We start from the raw sequence: 18853 nt of genomic DNA, 5'->3' as shown, positions 1-18853 counted from the left end.
TACTTCAATTGAAACAATAAATCAACATCTAATGTACTGTAGATGTCTGACTGAAATAAGTTCAGAGCACTCATAATTGTTAGTTTTAAAACTTAAATGTTTTAAGGCAATCGGTTTACTCAAACGGTTTGTTACCCTAACTTGTTGGGTTTTACAGCGATGAACTGTTGCCTACTAACAATAGAGTTAATGTTACTCAATTTTTATAAGTAATTAGTTATGTAATTTAATGAAAAATATTAGGTAGACATTACTTAATTTCTTTTAGTTTGTCATAGCTGTAAAATTTAGGTACTCTTTACTCAATATATAGGATAGAATCTACTCAAAAAGTAAGTGCAAATTGTTACCTCAATTTTATTGAGTAAATATAGTGAATTACTCAAGTTTATTGAGTAAATATAGTGAATCATTTTTACAGTGTACAAAACTCATCCATGGATCCCAGCATGCATTGCTGCATGATTTTTTATATATGGACACCATTGTTGAGGTTCATAAGCTGATTCTTGATGTCTGTGTGAGTCCAATTGCTGCCATAGATTGAAACTTTTTGTGGACAAACTGTTTCGAAACTCCTTTGTTAACTGACTGTCACAAACACTTTTACTATAAGCAATGCAACATTCACTTAACCAGAGATTAGACACACAACAAGTCTGTGTTCACTTTCAATGCGATCAGCTCATTTACAGATGATTGTCATTATAAACATATGACAACCAACTACAGATCATTTCCTCTGGGTTTTGATCTGTAACAAATATGCTCGAGGAACACATGGTTACAACAACCAAAGAAAAAAAACCCATCTAACACAGAAATCAAGGGTCAAGAGCCCAACTAAAGCAGACACTGATCTCTAACATGGTTACTTCAATTGAAACAATAAATCAACATCTAATGTACTGTAGATGTCTGACTGAAATAAGTTCAGAGCACTCATAATTGTTAGTTTTAAAACTTAAATGTTTTAAGGCAATCGGTTTACTCAAACGGTTTGTTACCCTAACTTGTTGGGTTTTACAGCGATGAACTGTTGCCTACTAACAATAGAGTTAATGTTACTCAATTTTTATAAGTAATTAGTTATGTAATTTAATGAAAAATATTAGGTAGACATTACTTAATTTCTTTTAGTTTGTCATAGCTGTAAAATTTAGGTACTCTTTACTCAATATATAGGATAGAATCTACTCAAAAAGTAAGTGCAAATTGTTACCTCAATTTTATTGAGTAAATATAGTGAATTACTCAAGTTTATTGAGTAAATATAGTGAATTACTCAAGTTTATTGAGTAAATATAGTGAATTACTCAAGTTTATTGAGTAAATATAGTGAATCATTTTTACAGTGTACAAAACTCATCCATGGATCCCAGCATGCATTGCTGCATGATTTTTTATATATGGACACCATTGTTGAGGTTCATAAGCTGATTCTTGATGTCTGTGTGAGTCCAATTGCTGCCATAGATTGAAACTTTTTGTGGACAAACTGTTTCGAAACTCCTTTGTTAACTGACTGTCACAAACACTTTTACTATAAGCAATGCAACATTCACTTAACCAGAGATTAGACACACAACAAGTCTGTGTTCACTTTCAATGCGATCAGCTCATTTACAGATGATTGTCATTATAAACATATGACAACCAACTACAGATCATTTCCTCTGGGTTTTGATCTGTAACAAATATGCTCGAGGAACACATGGTTACAACAACCAAAGAAAAACCCATCTAACACAGAAATCAAGGGTCAAGAGCCCAACTAAAGCAGACACTGATCTCTAACATGGTTACTTCAATTGAAACAATAAATCAACATCTAATGTACTGTAGATGTCTGACTGAAATAAGTTCAGAGCACTCATAATTGTTAGTTTTAAAAACTTAAATGTTTTAAGGCAATCGGTTTACTCAAACGGTTTGTTACCCTAACTTGTTGGGTTTTACAGCGATGAACTGTTGCCTACTAACAATAGAGTTAATGTTACTCAATTTTTATAAGTAATTAGTTATGTAATTTAATGAAAAATATTAGGTAGACATTACTTAATTTCTTTTAGTTTGTCATAGCTGTAAAATTTAGGTACTCTTTACTCAATATATAGGATAGAATCTACTCAAAAAAAGTAAGTGCAAATTGTTACCTCAATTTTATTGAGTAAATATAGTGAATTACTCAAGTTTATTGAGTAAATATAGTGAATCATTTTTTACAGTGTACAAAACTCATCCATGGATCCCAGCATGCATTGCTGCATGATTTTTTTTTTTTTATATATGGACACCATTGTTGAGGTTCACAAGTGATTACTTTTTTTTTTTTAACTTGACATGATTAGTTGAAATGACTAATACTGAAAAATCCAATCAACTTACAGAGAGCAGTTCAGTGCTAGTCAGGATTTTACAAAGTGAGTTGAAATGACTTGTATTTGTAATTTGTTTATAATTAAAAATTTAAGGCAGCTACAAAACTTACGTTTTTAAGTTGAAATAGGTGGAAATTTTTGACAGTGTAATTGTCTCTCACTTCAATTCATTACGATCTCACAACGTTCCGTTAATAACTGCACAATGAATCTCTTATTTACATCGTATCTACACTTTGTTATAATGAGATGATCCCCGACCTTGCAGAACTCAGCACTTGCCAAAAACTCTGCATTTTGATCGGTAAGTGGATTCTAACTTAAACACTTCTGGTCACTGCGTTCAAGAAATCAGCGCACATGTCTGTGAACGGCTACATTGCTCAACGCTTTAAATATGTTTCGCCAATATCAGATGGGGCCCCGGGGCCCTAAGCGGCCGCTTACCTCGCTTATTGGTTAAGTCCGCCCCTGGCTGTAGGTAACCCCTTCATTTATTTTTTTCGATTTTAAGATTCCTCTACGAAATCACTTGCCTGTGAAAAGACAGTGAGAGCTGATGTTGATGAATATAGCCAAATTCGTGCTAAAGTATTATTGATGCAGTAAAAAAAATAAAAAATAAACCTCTCCAACTGCTTTGCCATCAGAAGCTTTAACTTAGCTTTGGCTTCCTGAAAGGAAAGTACTAGAGATGTTATAACAGTTGGTGAATCTGATAAAAGACAGACAAATTCATCCAAATAAAATAAATTGTTTTACATATTTAAAAAAGGATCAAAAATACAAAGAAATTTGGCCCCAAACATGCCAACTGAACAGCAGTGCTCAGTGTACATACTGTACACACACAGTAGGATTACAGAACTTGTCCTGAACATGTACAGGTGCTGGTCATATAATATCATCAACAAGTTGATTTATTTCACTAATTCCATTCAAAAAGTGAAACTTGTATATTATATTCATTCATTACACACAAACTGATATTTCAAATGTTTATTTCTTTTAATTTTGATGATTTTTTCTACAAAAAATTGATAGGAAGGCTACGTTACAAAAAAAAACAAAACAAAAAAAAAACACTTGCCAAGTCTACTGTAACCACAGCACTTGCTACATGTTGCACAATACAGCATAACTGCAGCACAGGGCCTATACAAGAAGACTTTATTGGCAATGAAAAGAACCTCATTGCCATTAAAGTGAAATTACTGAACCTAATCATAGGAGCTTTATTTTAAAAAAAAAATGCTCATAAATAAATAAATACAATTAAATAAATTTAATCAGACAGACTTTTCAGCGTATCACTGAACTGCAGTTATATTGTATCTGTACTTCATTATACTGCAAATCTACAGTTGCACTTCATTGCACTTCAGTTTTACTGCTCTTGAACTTTAATGGACTGCAGTTATATATTTCATTATACTGCAATTGTCCAGTTGTACTTCAATGTACTGCAGCTATTTTTTTTGTAAGGGCGCCTTTATATACATTCCCATAACTAGGATAACAAGCAATTACCTAGGGGGTGTGATCAACCTGACAGCGGCAAACCCCCCGCACTAACTGCATTTCACCACACTTGCATAGCAACCAAAGGTCATGTATGTTGGTATTTTTGTTGACCCTGCCTCAGCTTCCATGAGGACACCATCCACATCCAACACTCACGCACTGGAAGGTTCAAGGTTCTGCATCTATTTGTTCTGTTGTACATTCTATAAAGTAATGACTCATTCAGTTTTAGAGAGTATGTTGCCAAGAATGAACACAATGTAAAAAAGAAAAAAAAGAAGAAAAAAACAATGTTAAAAATGTAAAATGGTTTACAGATGAAGGTAAACTGAAGGCTAAATTACAAAAAAACTATAGATTTTTATATTGTCTATTATATGCAGGTAGAACTGAGACATGACAAGTAATGCAGTTTTTGCTAATTGGCTGATTGTGTGATGTAGGTGTGTTGCTGGGTTAAGAGTTTAGAAAACGTAAACGTTTGTTAACAATTGAAAAAAAAAAAAAAAAACTGTAAATTCATTTTACAAAATTTAGAATATAATTACATAAACAACAGCAACAAGATTAATAGTTATGGTTCCTCAATGTTAGAATTAACAGACAAGATAAATATAGATTCAGTGTTAGACATCAGTGTTAATTCAACATTGAAACAATGACATGCTGCCATTTGGGAAATCTTTTCATGTGGCCTATTTTTATATTATTTTTTTTAGTCAGTGTATAAAAATCATCAAAATATTTTCATATGAGTTTAGATTGAAGCTGTATTTTTTCCCTCTGCATCATAATGACTGAGCTGTGTATGAAGTATAATTATGAGAAACTCCATGACAAAAAGAGGTCAAAGGTCACTTCAGATCAGCGGCAAGGCCGGAAATCTCCAAGTGGATGAACGTTGGTGAAATAGTGTGGACCTCTATTCTGTGTCTCCTTTTAAAACTACAGTATTTTTTAACTGTAACTCTTTCAAAAAGTAGCACCGTATGAACAAAACTCACTAAAAAGAATAGGACTTAAGTTACATACAGGACTGTTTAGACAAACAGATTCTCTGGAAAGAAGCACATTTTCCAAAGAGAAAGAGGACTGTTTAGGAGAAAGCAGTTCAGTGAATAACTTGACTTATCTTGGTCTGTTAAGACCCTTAACTTGATCGCTTCTCGGCCTTTTGGCTAAGATCTCGCGGTCTGGTCGGACGGTTGGGACAGCGATCGCCTCTTGCAGGACCGTTAGGCTCGTGTGTGGCTTGTCGCACGGGTTCTCACTCCTCAAGAGGGAAATTGACAAGCGGCTTTTATCGGATTCGACTCTGTCTGCGGAGAATCTACTCTTTTAAGGTAAGGTCTTAACTTATTTATTGTGTTAATTTATTGTTTGTTTTTAGCGTATTTATTGTGTAATTTTATTGTCTTTTTAGCCGCTGCGTGCGGGTGGTGCCTCCACCATGTCGGCTGCCCGTGCCGGCGTGCGGAGGCACCACAGCGTGCGTTTCTTTTTTAAAGAGGTCGATGGTAAGCTCCTGGGGATGTCACGTCTTGACTTCTCCAGGAAGCTGATCCAAAAAACCCTCGATTTTAAACCTGAACAATTGAATTGTTTGATGACTCTTCCCTGGAACAAAGGTTTTGATGTTAGTTTTAGATCTGCTGCTTTGTTGCAAGATTTCTGGCAAAGGTTTGATGCTTGTAAGACCCAGTTCTCCATGTTCTCTGTTGAGAAGCTTTCTGACAATTCACTTAAAACAGTGATTGTTAGGATGTTCAATGAAACAGTGAGTGGAGATGATATTGCTGTATGGCTGGGGAGATTTTGCACGGTCCGCAGTCAACCAGTCAAGGTAGTAGACGAAGACGGTATCTGGAATTGCGCTTGGAGAGTTCCCATCAAACAATGGGAAGATCCAAGCGGATTCCAGGGTCTAAGTCAGATACCTTCAATGATTGTGTTGGGAGAGAACCGAGGCTACATTCACTATCAAGGAATGCCCAAATTGTGCAGAAAGTGCGGCAAAATGGGACATTTAGCCGATGCATGCCAGGAGTTAATATGTGGGAAGTGTAGAGGAATTGGTCATGTCTTTGAGGAATGTACCATTGGCAGGCGGTGCAATCTTTGTGGTGACACAAACCATCTCTACAGAGATTGCCCTAAGAGTTTTGCCAACAAACTGAAAGGGAACAAAATGGCCGCCCCACCGGAGGAGCAAACAAGCAAACAAAGAGAGGAGGCGGAGCCTGAGGTTTTGGCGGGAAAATCGGGTTTCCCGCTGGCGGGAGATTCGAATTTCCCGCCGGCCTCAGGGATTGGGCAAGAAGGAGGAAGTGGGGCGGCCACAGGGGAGGAGTCAGAAGTTACAAACGAAAAGGAAGAGGTCACCATAGGAGAGGAGAGCGGGGAAGGAACTGACTCCTCCCTTGAAACTGTGTCAGAAATCAGTGGGAAATCAATTAGGAGTGAAACTGAGTGTTTCCTCCCAAATGCTCAAGTGCAAAAAAGACCTGCGGGATCTCCTCTGCTGGAAACAGAGGAGAAGAAAGCTAGGGCAGCACATCGCCTAGATAGTTCCAACTATAGATCTAGAGCGTTTGTGGCCCCTAGAATCCCCAAATGAGGTTTCGTTTTTGCATTTTAAGCTAAGATCATCGTCACCAAAGGAGCTGCAAGAGGTTCTCTCTGTGGCACCTGAGGCGCCGAGCACTTGCCTCCCTGATCCCAGTTTTTCTGGGGAAAAGGAAAGACAAGTGCAACAAGACGTTACATAATTTTAAATGATTTTAATGATATCTCTGTAGTTTTATTCTTTTAAATATGTCTTCTTTTATAGTTCATACCCTTTTTACCCTACTGCTCATGACTCTCACTATTTCCACCATCAATGTGAGAAGTGTGAGATCCCACATAAGAGCACAGAGCATTTTATCCTTTTTAAAAACGGTTAAAGCTGATGTGTTTTTATTACAAGAATGTGTTTTACCCTTTTTAAAAAATTACAGGAAGTGGGAGGAGACGTGGACCCAAGGCCCCTCCATTTGGAGCGGGTCAAATTTTAACAGAAACGACGGTCTTGCTATTTTAATTAACAACCCCCATATCTTGGTAAAGGGGAGCACAGTGGTGAGAGGCAGGCGGGCAATTTTAGTGAACCTGACCTTTTAGGAAAAGACTTTAATGTTCTTAATGCATATGGTTTTACTGAGAAAGAGCAGAGGTATGAACTTTTAGAAGACCTGCAGCCCCACATGCTAGGTAGGGCTCCCCTAGTGGTGGCAGGGGATTTTAATTGTGTTTTATCAAAAAAAGACAGGAAGAGGGTAGGGGAGGATTTTAAAATAGACAAAACATCGGTTTTATTACAAAATTTAGTCAAAGATTTTAAATTAGTGGACTGTTTTAGAACACTGCATCAAAGAGAGGAGGGCTACACCTGGTTTAGTGGCGATGGTACCAGAGCCTCTCGAATCGACTATATTTTTACACGTGACTTCCCGCCAACCGATGCTAGATTAACCCCCCTCTTTTTTTCAGATCACTCCATGCTATCTTGCACACTTTCACTCCCCTCAGGTGTGACAGCAGGGGGAGGGCTGTGGAAGCTGAACTGCTCCCTGCTAGAAGAGGAGGAGGTAGTTAGAGAATACAGGGAGCAGTTCAGCCAATGGCAGACCCTCCAAGACTTTTATGAGACACGAGCACAGTGGTGGGAGATGGTAAAGGACCGGACAAGACAGTTTTTTAGGAAGATAGGGAGGGAAAATAAGAATAGGGAAAAGCGACGCATGATGGGGCTGCAAAAAAGACTGCAGAGATATTTTAATCTTTTAAACAGCGGATTGGATTTTACAGAAGAGATTAAAGAAGTTAAGAAAGAAATGTCAGTGTTGTCGGAAGCCCAGAGTAGAGGTGTGATTTTAAGATGTAAGGAACGAGAAATAGAAGAAGGAGAGAAATGCACCAGATACTTTTTTAAAAAAATTTTAACACAGGGTGGGTCATTCTCTACTTTGAAGACTTTTAGTGGGAGGGAAGTAAACAGCACAGAAGAGATTTTAAGGGAAACGGAAAACTTTTATCATAATTTATACTGTCCAAAAGAGGTCCACAATAGTGTTTTAGGGGAAGTTTTAACCTTTTTAGATAAAAAGGTAAATAACCCAGATGTGCTTTTAGCCCAGGATTTTACACTTTTAGAACTACAAAAAGCGCTTAAAGGTTTTAAGAAGGGGAAGTCCCCAGGAATGGATGGACTTCCCCTTGAGTTTTATCTGACGTTCTGGGATATTTTAGCACACGACCTATTGACAGCTTTTAAAGAATTCGAGACTCTCGACAGCCTTCCCGACAGTTTTAGAGTAGGGACAGTTAGACTGCTACACAAAAAAGGAGACAAGACTGACTTGAAGAACTGGAGACCGATCACACTTTTAAACTTTGATTGTAAACTTTTTAGCAAGATTTTAGCGACACGGATGTCGACTGTTTTAGAGGACGTGATCCACCCGGATCAAGCATGTGCTGTGCCCGGAAGAAAGATAACAGACAGCCTAGTGCTGATTAGAGACACCATCTGTTATGCGAGAGACAGAAATATTCGGCTAATAGTCCTAAATTTAGATTTTGAAAAAGCATTTGACCGAGTCTCGCATCAGTACCTTGTTCAGGTACTGAACACAATGGGATTTCCAAAGAGGTTTATAGCCTGGGTGGGACTGCTGTACAAGGGCGTAGTCAGCAAATTTCTAGTAAATGGGCATTTATCCAAGGCTGTGAATATCCACAGCGGTGTCCGTCAGGGGTGTCCTTTATCTCCTCTTCTGTACGTGGCTTGTATTGAGCCACTGGCACAGATCTTGAGAAGGGACAAATGGATCAAAGGACTTCACGTTCCTGGGACGGGCGGACTGACAGCCACTTGTGTTTTATACATGGACGACGTAACCCTTTTAGCGACGGACGTTTTATCGGTACGAAGAGCAATGGACTTGACTGACTGGTACGGTCGGGCCTCGGGCGCCAAACTTAACAGGAACAAGTCCGAGGCCCAGCTCTTCGGGCCGTGGGGAGACGTGGACACAGGTGGACTCGACTTAGCTTTTAAAGACAATGATTTTAAGGTTTTAGGAGTGAAATTTGACAGAGAGGGAGGTGGACGGGAAAACTGGACTGACTTGTTAGGGAAAGTTAAGCAAAGACTGGGGTTTTGGGGACTGAGACAGCTGACGCTTGAGGGCAAGGTTTTAATTTTTAAATCTGTGATTTTACCACTGATTTTACTTGTCTGTTCTGTTTTTAGTCCACCACGGAGTTTCCTGGCGCAGCTGGAGAGGGCGGTGTTTTACTTCCTGTGGGGGTCCAAGTGGGAGCGCCTAAAGAGAGAAGTTGTCAAGAAAAAACCGGAGAATGGAGGAAAAGGCCTCCCAGACCCCCACCTGTTTTTAGGCAGCCGCTTCACCGCCCTCCACATAAAGTATGCTGTGACCCCATCCAAAGAAAACAAGACGGCTGCGATGACGCGATTTTGGATGGGGTCTTATTTAAGAATTTTAAAGATTTTACCCGTTGATTTAAAAACCCCAGTGTCTTTTAACTTGCCTAAAGAATATTGTTTTATAAAGAAGTTTTTAAAGAAATACCTTTTAGAAACAGAAGAAGTCACAGTTTTAACTAACCACAAGCATCTCGTCTCTCTTGTACAGGATCGGGAACCGGTGAGTCCAATTCCAGGCCTCACACTAGGTGAGGCCAAACAAGTTTGGGAGAACGCTTCTCACCCCGCTCTCCAGAACCGGCATAAAGACCTATCGTGGATGGTGGCTCATGAGATCCTCCCGGTCAGAGCGGTTATGCACTCCAGAGGCATGGCCAAAAACGCGATCTGCCCTCGGTCCGGGTGCAATTCCCCGGAGACCGTCCGACATCTGCTCTGGGAGTGCGGCGCCGCGCGGGCCCTGTGGGCCAAGACCGGCCCCCTGTTTTTCCCGTGCCTACCAGCGGGTGGGGCCCAGTTAGGGTACCAGCTCGCCATCCTTGGGGTGGGCCGGGGCTTGAAGGACTTAACGGCACAGGAATTTACCTCGCTCTGGCTCACCCTCAACGTCATCAAGGATGCCATCTGGGCCACCAGAAACCTGCTGGTGGGGAAGCGCGTTACGGTAACCCTCCATGCATGCGAGCTAAAGGTAACAACAATGCTGCAGGGGTACCGGACGGCGATATTCGGACGAGGGGGCCGGGGTCGCACGGGAAGGGTCCCGGGCGCCACCGCTCCTGGCTGCCCGTAGATGCACCCTCACCACTCTGGCTACGGGAACAGCGGGCCAGCGGGCCGGAGGAGAGGGGATCTCCGCTGAGCCCATAAGGCAACAACATCTCACGCGCCTGTTCTGGAGAGCGGGGTGAAGACAGATTGATAAGGACTCACCCCCGGTCTTGCACAACAGATGACTTTTAAAGTCATTTTATTGGTATATTTTATTGTGTTTTAGAAATTGGACTTGGTTTTTTATTACAAAAAATGAGATGCTTGTTTAAAATTGTTTTTATTGTTGAGACACTCACACCTTTTAACACACACACACACAAAATGGACTTTTAAAAACAAGACACACACACATTGGTTTTAATTGCTTGTTTTTAGCAATTATTGTATTTCCTTTTAACCATGTGTATTCATTCTATTTATTACTGCTTGTTTTAAAATGTATGTGTTTGAGAAAAAAAATAACAAAAACAAATGAGTGTGGAAATGTCTAAACGAAAACCGTGACAATAAACTTTTTCGAAAGAAAAAGTGAAATTACTGAACCTAATCATAGGAGCTTTATTTAAAAAAAAAAATGCTCATAAATAAATAAATACAATTAAATAAATTTAATCAGACAGACTTTTCAGCGTATCACTGAACTGCAGTTATATTGTATCTGTACTTCATTATACTGCAAATCTACAGTTGCACTTCATTGCACTTCAGTTTTACTGCTCTTGAACTTTAATGGACTGCAGTTATATATTTCATTATACTGCAATTGTCCAGTTGTACTTCAATGTACTGCAGCTATTTTTTGTAAGGGCGCCTTTATATACATTCCCATAACTAGGATAACAAGCAATTACCTAGGGGGTGTGATCAACCTGACAGCGGCAAACCCCCCGCACTAACTGCATTTCACCACACTTGCATAGCAACCAAAGGTCATGTATGTTGGTATTTTTGTTGACCCTGCCTCAGCTTCCATGAGGACACCATCCACATCCAACACTCACGCACTGGAAGGTTCAAGGTTCTGCATCTATTTGTTCTGTTGTACATTCTATAAAGTAATGACTCATTCAGTTTTAGAGAGTATGTTGCCAAGAATGAACACAATGTAAAAAAGAAAAAAAAGAAGAAAAAAACAATGTTAAAAATGTAAAATGGTTTACAGATGAAGGTAAACTGAAGGCTAAATTACAAAAAAACTATAGATTTTTATATTGTCTATTATATGCAGGTAGAACTGAGACATGACAAGTAATGCAGTTTTTGCTAATTGGCTGATTGTGTGATGTAGGTGTGTTGCTGGGTTAAGAGTTTAGAAAACGTAAACGTTTGTTAACAATTGAAAAAAAAAAAAACTGTAAATTCATTTTACAAAATTTAGAATATAATTACATAAACAACAGCAACAAGATTAATAGTTATGGTTCCTCAATGTTAGAATTAACAGACAAGATAAATATAGATTCAGTGTTAGACATCAGTGTTAATTCAACATTGAAACAATGACATGCTGCCATTTGGGAAATCTTTTCATGTGGCCTATTTTTATATTATTTTTTTTAGTCAGTGTATAAAAATCATCAAAATATTTTCATATGAGTTTAGATTGAAGCTGTATTTTTTCCCTCTGCATCATAATGACTGAGCTGTGTATGAAGTATAATTATGAGAAACTCCATGACAAAAAGAGGTCAAAGGTCACTTCAGATCAGCGGCAAGGCCGGAAATCTCCAAGTGGATGAACGTTGGTGAAATAGTGTGGACCTCTATTCTGTGTCTCCTTTTAAAACTACAGTATTTTTTAACTGTAACTCTTTCAAAAAGTAGCACCGTATGAACAAAACTCACTAAAAAGAATAGGACTTAAGTTACATACAGGACTGTTTAGACAAACAGATTCTCTGGAAAGAAGCACATTTTCCAAAGAGAAAGAGGACTGTTTAGGAGAAAGCAGTTCAGTGAATAACTTGACTTACGAATACTCATCACTACATATGAGACAGAGCCGACAGAATGTATACACATCTGTATTGTTATCCTTTATTATTTGTATAATTAACTATCAGTGTTTGCAGAACTGTACAATGTTCAGAAATACAGTTTGAGACGCTTCAAATGTGTTTTTGACCTCACAGCCTGACGTGCTGCTGCACAGACACCATCTACATGGTTTGATTCTTTGTATTTTAATTTTTAAATATAATAATTCAGTTAATTCAGTTTTTGACTGCAACTCTGTGGACAATGGATGATATTTTGGGATGTTCAGCATCAAGACTATATTTTGTTCAGCCTCTATAGTGATTAAACTAACCACAACACAGGTCAAAATTAACTTTGTACAAACCAGAGAAAACTTTATTTTAAGTATTAAACCAACTATTAAATATGACATTTGCCTGAATAAACTCTTAATTTGCTGTTTATTAATAGTTATGGGGTAGGATGCAAGGATGTAATATGGTCATGCAGAATAAGGCATTAAAATGTGCTTTATAAGTACTAATGAAGAGACAATGGTAACATGCATGCTAATTAATAGTGAGAATTGGTCCTTAAAAGTGTTACAGTATTTTATTTTAAAATATAACAAAGGTTAATTCAGTTTTTGACTGCAATGCTGTGGACAGTGGATGGTTTTTTGAGATGTTGAGAGTTAAGCCTTTTTAGTTCAGCCATCATAGCGATTAACCTAACCAGTACAGATTTAATTCATTATCAGATCAATGTGTAATTTATTGTAATATATTGTATTGTACTGCATTATAATATAATGATCTAAGAGTGATTGAGATGATTCACATCCATCAGCTGCTGCAGTATCTCTCAGCTGTATCAGTGCAGTCACTGTGACTCTGACTGACGGAGGTTTTTGTACGACTCTTTATCACTGTGTGAACACATAGCTACCACTGCTGTGTACACTCTGACAGTAGTAATCTCCTGTATCTTCAGTCTGGACTCCACTGATGGTGAGAGTGAAATCACTGTCAGATCCACTGCCACTGAATCTAGATGGAGTTCCAGTGTAACGGTTTGATGCAGCATATATGAGGAGTTTAGGAGCTTCTCCAGGTTTCTGTAAGTACCAGTGTAACTCATCACCACCATACACTCTGCTGCTGGTTTTACAGTTTATTCTGGCTTCTTGTCCTTGAGCTGCTGTTATTAATGATGGACTCTGAGTTACAGTGATCTGTCCTCTACACTCTGAAAGAAAGGAGCAAAGGATAAGAATTAAAAATGATGTATATTTCACATTTTAAAATAATTGTCTTTATGAACGGTTTACTACAAACCTCGAGCAAACAGTGTGAGTGTCCAGATGAGGATGATGATGTTGTTCATTGTAGTTGTTTTGTCTTGTGTGATGATGAAGATTGTGTTGTGTTCTGCTCTCAGTCATGAAGTGTTAAACTCACAGCACTATAAACACTCTCAGAGCACTGAAGCATGTGCTGACGATGCAAAGAAGGGGCAGGATTTACAACAGCTTGAGCTGCTACCAAACTAATAAACTCTCTTTATATATAATGTTTTATAGTGTTTTTAAACAATTTACTGATAATGACATATTGATTAATTATTAAATGATTTTTGTTTTGTTCATTGTTTGGCTGGTTTATGTGACACTAGTCTTTATATTAAGATCTGTCAGTGTGGATGCAACATTTTCAGTTTCAACTGCTGCTGAAGAAGTTGATTTCATACCCATTGTGGTCTTTTTAATGTTGAATCTATGTTCATATTTGCTATATGGTAAATCTTTTCATGTGGTCTTTTTTCCTACTTGTAAAAAGATAATCAGGATTCATAATTGTGTCAAATGAGACTAGACTGAAAAACATAAATCTAAAGTTCAGAATTACTCATTAATTTGAAGCTGCATGTTTTTCTGTGAATCGTGATGATGTATCGAGATGAAGAACAGAAGCATCATTATGAGAAACTCCACAACATCATCATGATAATAGAGGTCAAAGGTCACCTCAGAGGTCACAGCTCCTCAAATATATTCCCTTAAAAAACTGTTAGTCTGCACACAACAAGAGAATGAATGAGAAATATATGATACAATAAAGTCAGACTGAATCAAGTCTATCGTAAATTAGATGATTAAACTCTTCAACAGATTATGAAAAGAAAATGCCAAATATGTTGAAAGAAATTTGCGTGAAAATTTGTTCTTAATTTTTAAAAAGCATTTTTTTCAAAACTAAATGATTGAGTGTGTCATCATCTGAGGTGTTTCTACTATCAGTGTGTTGAAGTGTTTCTCTCTCTGCTGGAGTTTGTGTTCACTCGAATGAAATAGAGGTTTTTGTACGAGTTTTTCATTAGATTGTATCACTGTGGTGGAATCAGTATGAAACAATGGTGACAGTCAAAAACTATTCAGATCTGAACATCACAACACAAGCAACTAAAAAGTCACAACAAAAACAGCAAGCATGAAAGAAAATAATCAGAAAACTCAGCTGCTTTTTGCACACAAAATGATTTGTGCATTATTCAAATTTCTTGATATTTGCAATACTGCTAAATCTGAAACTATAAATAAAGCAAATTCAACACAAAATACAAATAATCAGAAATCAGACTTGAAATGGGATCGGTGAAGCTTCTGCCCACAACTCTTTTTTTCTTTTGGCTTTATTAGCGAAGCTAAGTGTGTTTTACATAAACACACAAATAAAGCAACCAGTGTGATATTAACACTAAAATGTCAAGAGTCAAGAGCCCAACAAAAGGAAACACTGATCTCTTTGATGGTGATTTCAAACAAAACAATAAAACATCTAAATCTCTGTTAATTCTCAATAAGAGCTTCTCTAGAAGTCTGACAGAAATAAAGTCAATCTGGTTAGTAATGAGAAGCTGATGAAGCTGTTTGTGGAGTTGTTTAATCAAATATTAAAGGATTTAATGTCTTCTTTTATTTCAGTTGATTTCATCTTCGGCTGTGGCTGAAGTCAGTTGTAGTTCTTGTGTTTCTCTTTTCTTCGGTGATTCTTCTTGATAACAGCAGCTGTTCATCATTAATTATCAATCATCACATAACTATCTTCTTAACTCAACACTGCTTCAATGCTACTTGAACACTCTGTAGTGTGGAAACACATGAACACTGAGCAGTGTGGGGACTTTACTGTGAATTATTACATAAATCTTACCCGTTTCATTCACATATGACTGATGCATATGAATCACATTAAGTTTATTGATGTGTTTATGTTAAAACTATGTAATCTAAATGGATGGAAAATTGTTATGCAATTGAATTACATAAAATGTCAATTTAGACTGAATCATTTTTTTGAGTGTAGCTTTTAAAAAAAATGATCAGTAACCAAACTTTAACCGCATGTCACATCCTTCATAATTATATCTACCGTATAGTTGAGTATACAATTAAAATCCACCTAGAATATTAATTAAAATTAAAGCTTGCTACTTGTGTCATCCTCTCATCAGCAGCTGCAGTATCTCTCAGCTGTATCAGTGCAGTCACTGTGACTCTGACTGACGGAGGTTTTTGTACGACTCTTTATCACTGTGTGAACACCCAGCTACTACTGATCAGGTGTTCACTCTGACAGTAATAATCTCCTGTATCTTCAGTCTGGACTCCACTGATGGTCAGAGTGAAATCACTTCCAGATCCACTGCCACTGAATCTAGATGAAGTTCCTGACTGCAGTTTGTCTATTCTATATATGAGGAGTTTAGGAGCTTCTCCAGGTTTCTGTAAGTACCAGGACAGACATGGTGGGTTGCAGCCTGTTAAAGGAGTGCTGGCGGTGCATCTCATCACAACAGTCTGTCCTAGTTCAGTTGTTTGAACTGCAGGAGTTTGAGTAACTGTGATCTGTCCGCTGGAGCCTGAGAGAGAAATATATAGGATTCATATAAGCACATCAAGACATATACAAACATGTTCTTAAATATTATAATATGCAGTATATGTTAGCTATTTTCATTAATTACACTGTTTTATCCGAGCTCTCACCTTGTATACAGTACAGCAATGTCCAGGTGAGGATGATGATGTTGTTCATTGTAGTTGTTTTGTCTTGTGTGATGATGAAGATTGTGTTGTGTTCTGCTCTCAGTCATGAAGTGTTAAACACAGCACTATAAACACTCTCATGCAAAGTGTCTGTATGTAAATGCTCTTCACACACAGAACAGGCAGCTGTCAGTCTCAGACCTCAGATGAATTCATTCAGTCACATTTATGTTCTACAAACCATTAGAAGCTTAAATATTCTGTGATGAATATGAGTTATTGAAAACAGACAATTTCAACGTGGTTTGTTGTTGTTTCAGCTTGTATGCTATTCATATTCAGACTTATTTTTCACACATATTTTATTCATAATTGATTTGTATTCAAAAAGTATGTTATCTTTTAAATGTGCACATATAGACAATTAAATATGTAACATTTATTTTAAAAAATAATGAAATTGAAGTGAAAACAGATTCCTCAAGGATTAAAAAAATAATAATTAAAAGAGCAATTCAAACATTGACATAAAAGTTTAAAACATTTTTAATGAATGCATGAATAAATGAATCAATCAATTAATTAATCAATTAATCTGTAACATGACATAAATTAGGTAGGAGTCACGTGATGGTTTAAAACACAATGTCCTGAAATACTTTGGAACACAACAGCAAAGTATTTGAAACAAAAAAAAATCAGTATCCTATCCGAACTTCATCTTGAGCCCAACTAAAGCAGACACTGATCTCTAACATGGTTACTTCAAATGAAACAACAAATCAACATCTAAAGCTTAGTTAATTCTCAATAAGATCTTCTGTAGATGTCTGACAGAAATAAAGTCAGTCTGGTTATTAATAAAATTTCTCAAGATCTCAGCAGAAGATGATTAATCATCACCACAAACAGCATCACCAACTTCACACATTACTAACCAGTTTGACTTTTGTTGTCGTGTGTCTAAAAAATTCTTATTGAGAATTAACAGAGTTAATGTTAATGCTAATGTTTATTGAACATAATACAATTTGAAGTCACCGTTGTGGAGATAAGCGTTTCCTTTAGTTGGGCTCTTGACCCTTGACTTTTTAACATTAATCTTTCTATGCTTGTTGTTGTTGTGTTTATGAGACACATTTGTTATGGCAAGAAAATCCAGGAGAAAGTGTAGCCAAGCTATGTTGGCCATTTTTTTGAAAATAATATATTTGCAATCTGGTAGCCTGATGCACTGATGTTATGAGTGGTAATGTATAATTTAGTTTGTTATTGAGCACAACTGCATTTTAATTATATAATATAAAGAACCATATTTTCACACCAATTTAGAACTGTACTGTTTAGACATGCAGACATCAAGAATCAACATATGAATCTCAACAATGGTGACGATCATCAGACAGATTCATGCTGCATTCTGGGTGAACCAATCATAACTCATCCATGGCTCCCAGCATGCATTGTGACGTGAATGAATTATGCAGCTGCATTGTCTTAGTGTTTTCTTTTATTCTTACTTTCACCATTGCTGAGATTCACATGCTGATTCTTCATGTCTATGAGTGCCAGAATTGAAACCTCTGTTTGAACCATATTTATAAAACTGGTTTATAAAAAGTTTTCTCACATTGTCATGCCATATCCTCTAACCACAATAATATAGACATCAGCTAAAGATTTAGACAAAATGTAATCAGAGACTAATACATGATTTTATCATATGTTTCTTTCCATCACATATGTGCTTTATAAACACAATTGTAACAGCCAAAGACAAACTTATATTTAAGAAGTCAAGGTTCAAGAGGTAACTAAAGCAAACACTATTCACCAAAACGGCAAGCTGAAAAAAAAAAAAACATCTAAACCTAAATTCTTAATAAAGAACTTCTGTTTTAGATACTCCAGAAATAAAGTCTAACTGGTCAGTAATGCATGAAGTTGGTGATGTTGTTTGTGGAGTTGTTTAATTATCTTCTGCTGAGATCTTCAGAGATTTAGTGTTTTCTTTTATTTCAGTTGATTTCATCTGAAGCCCGAAACACACTGCACAATTTTCGTCTGTCCCAGATGAAAGAATGGCATTGTGAAGAAATCGTGGTGATTTCTGATTGACCACGATTGTTTCACGATGCCAATCTTTCGTCTGGGACAGCCGGAAATCACACAGTGTGTTTAGGGCTTAAGGCTGTGGCTGAAGTCAGTTGTTGTTCTTGTGTTTCTCTTTTCTTCAGTGATTCTGCTTGTAAACAGCAGCTGTTCATCACTAATGCTCAATCAGCACTTAATTAATCACTTAATTATCTCATTAACTTTAACACTGCTTCGGTGTTACTTTAACACTCTTTTAGAGTGGGACCATATATGCTCCGAACAGTGTTAATTTAACACTCAGGATTTTACTGTGTACCATAACTGCTTTATGAAAACATTTAGCTTCGATATTTTTACGATCTTAATAATTTTTCATGCCTAAAAACATGTATGAAGTACCAGCCTGGTCTCATGTTTATACGTAGGTAATACGTAACATTTACAAACACAAAACGTACATTTTTGTACGTTTTTATTGATGCTAAAATGTACAATTTAGACGTATTTCAACGTTTAAAACGTACAAATCGATACGTATTTTTAGCTAAAACACGTAAAAATATTTACGTATCTTTTATA

General features: G+C 37.1%; 2 gene segments (V, D, J or C); one reads left to right on the top strand and one right to left on the bottom strand.

The window, feature by feature from the left end:
* LOC131534753 (Ig kappa chain V-III region MOPC 63-like) overlaps positions 1 to 18853 on the top strand; it is a 274184-nt gene that overhangs the window by 199308 nt on the left and 56023 nt on the right.
* LOC131534782 (immunoglobulin kappa variable 1-39-like) lies at positions 12298 to 13533 on the bottom strand. The segment is given in 2 exon segments: positions 12298 to 13377; positions 13467 to 13533. Coding segments are annotated over 2 exon segments (372 nt in total).

This window comes from Onychostoma macrolepis, chromosome 25, assembly GCF_012432095.1.
Source record: "Onychostoma macrolepis isolate SWU-2019 chromosome 25, ASM1243209v1, whole genome shotgun sequence".
In the NCBI taxonomy this organism is placed as follows: domain Eukaryota; kingdom Metazoa; phylum Chordata; class Actinopteri; order Cypriniformes; family Cyprinidae; genus Onychostoma; species Onychostoma macrolepis.
Note: the sequence above shows the minus strand (reverse complement) of the source record. Positions and strands in the feature narration are given on the sequence as shown.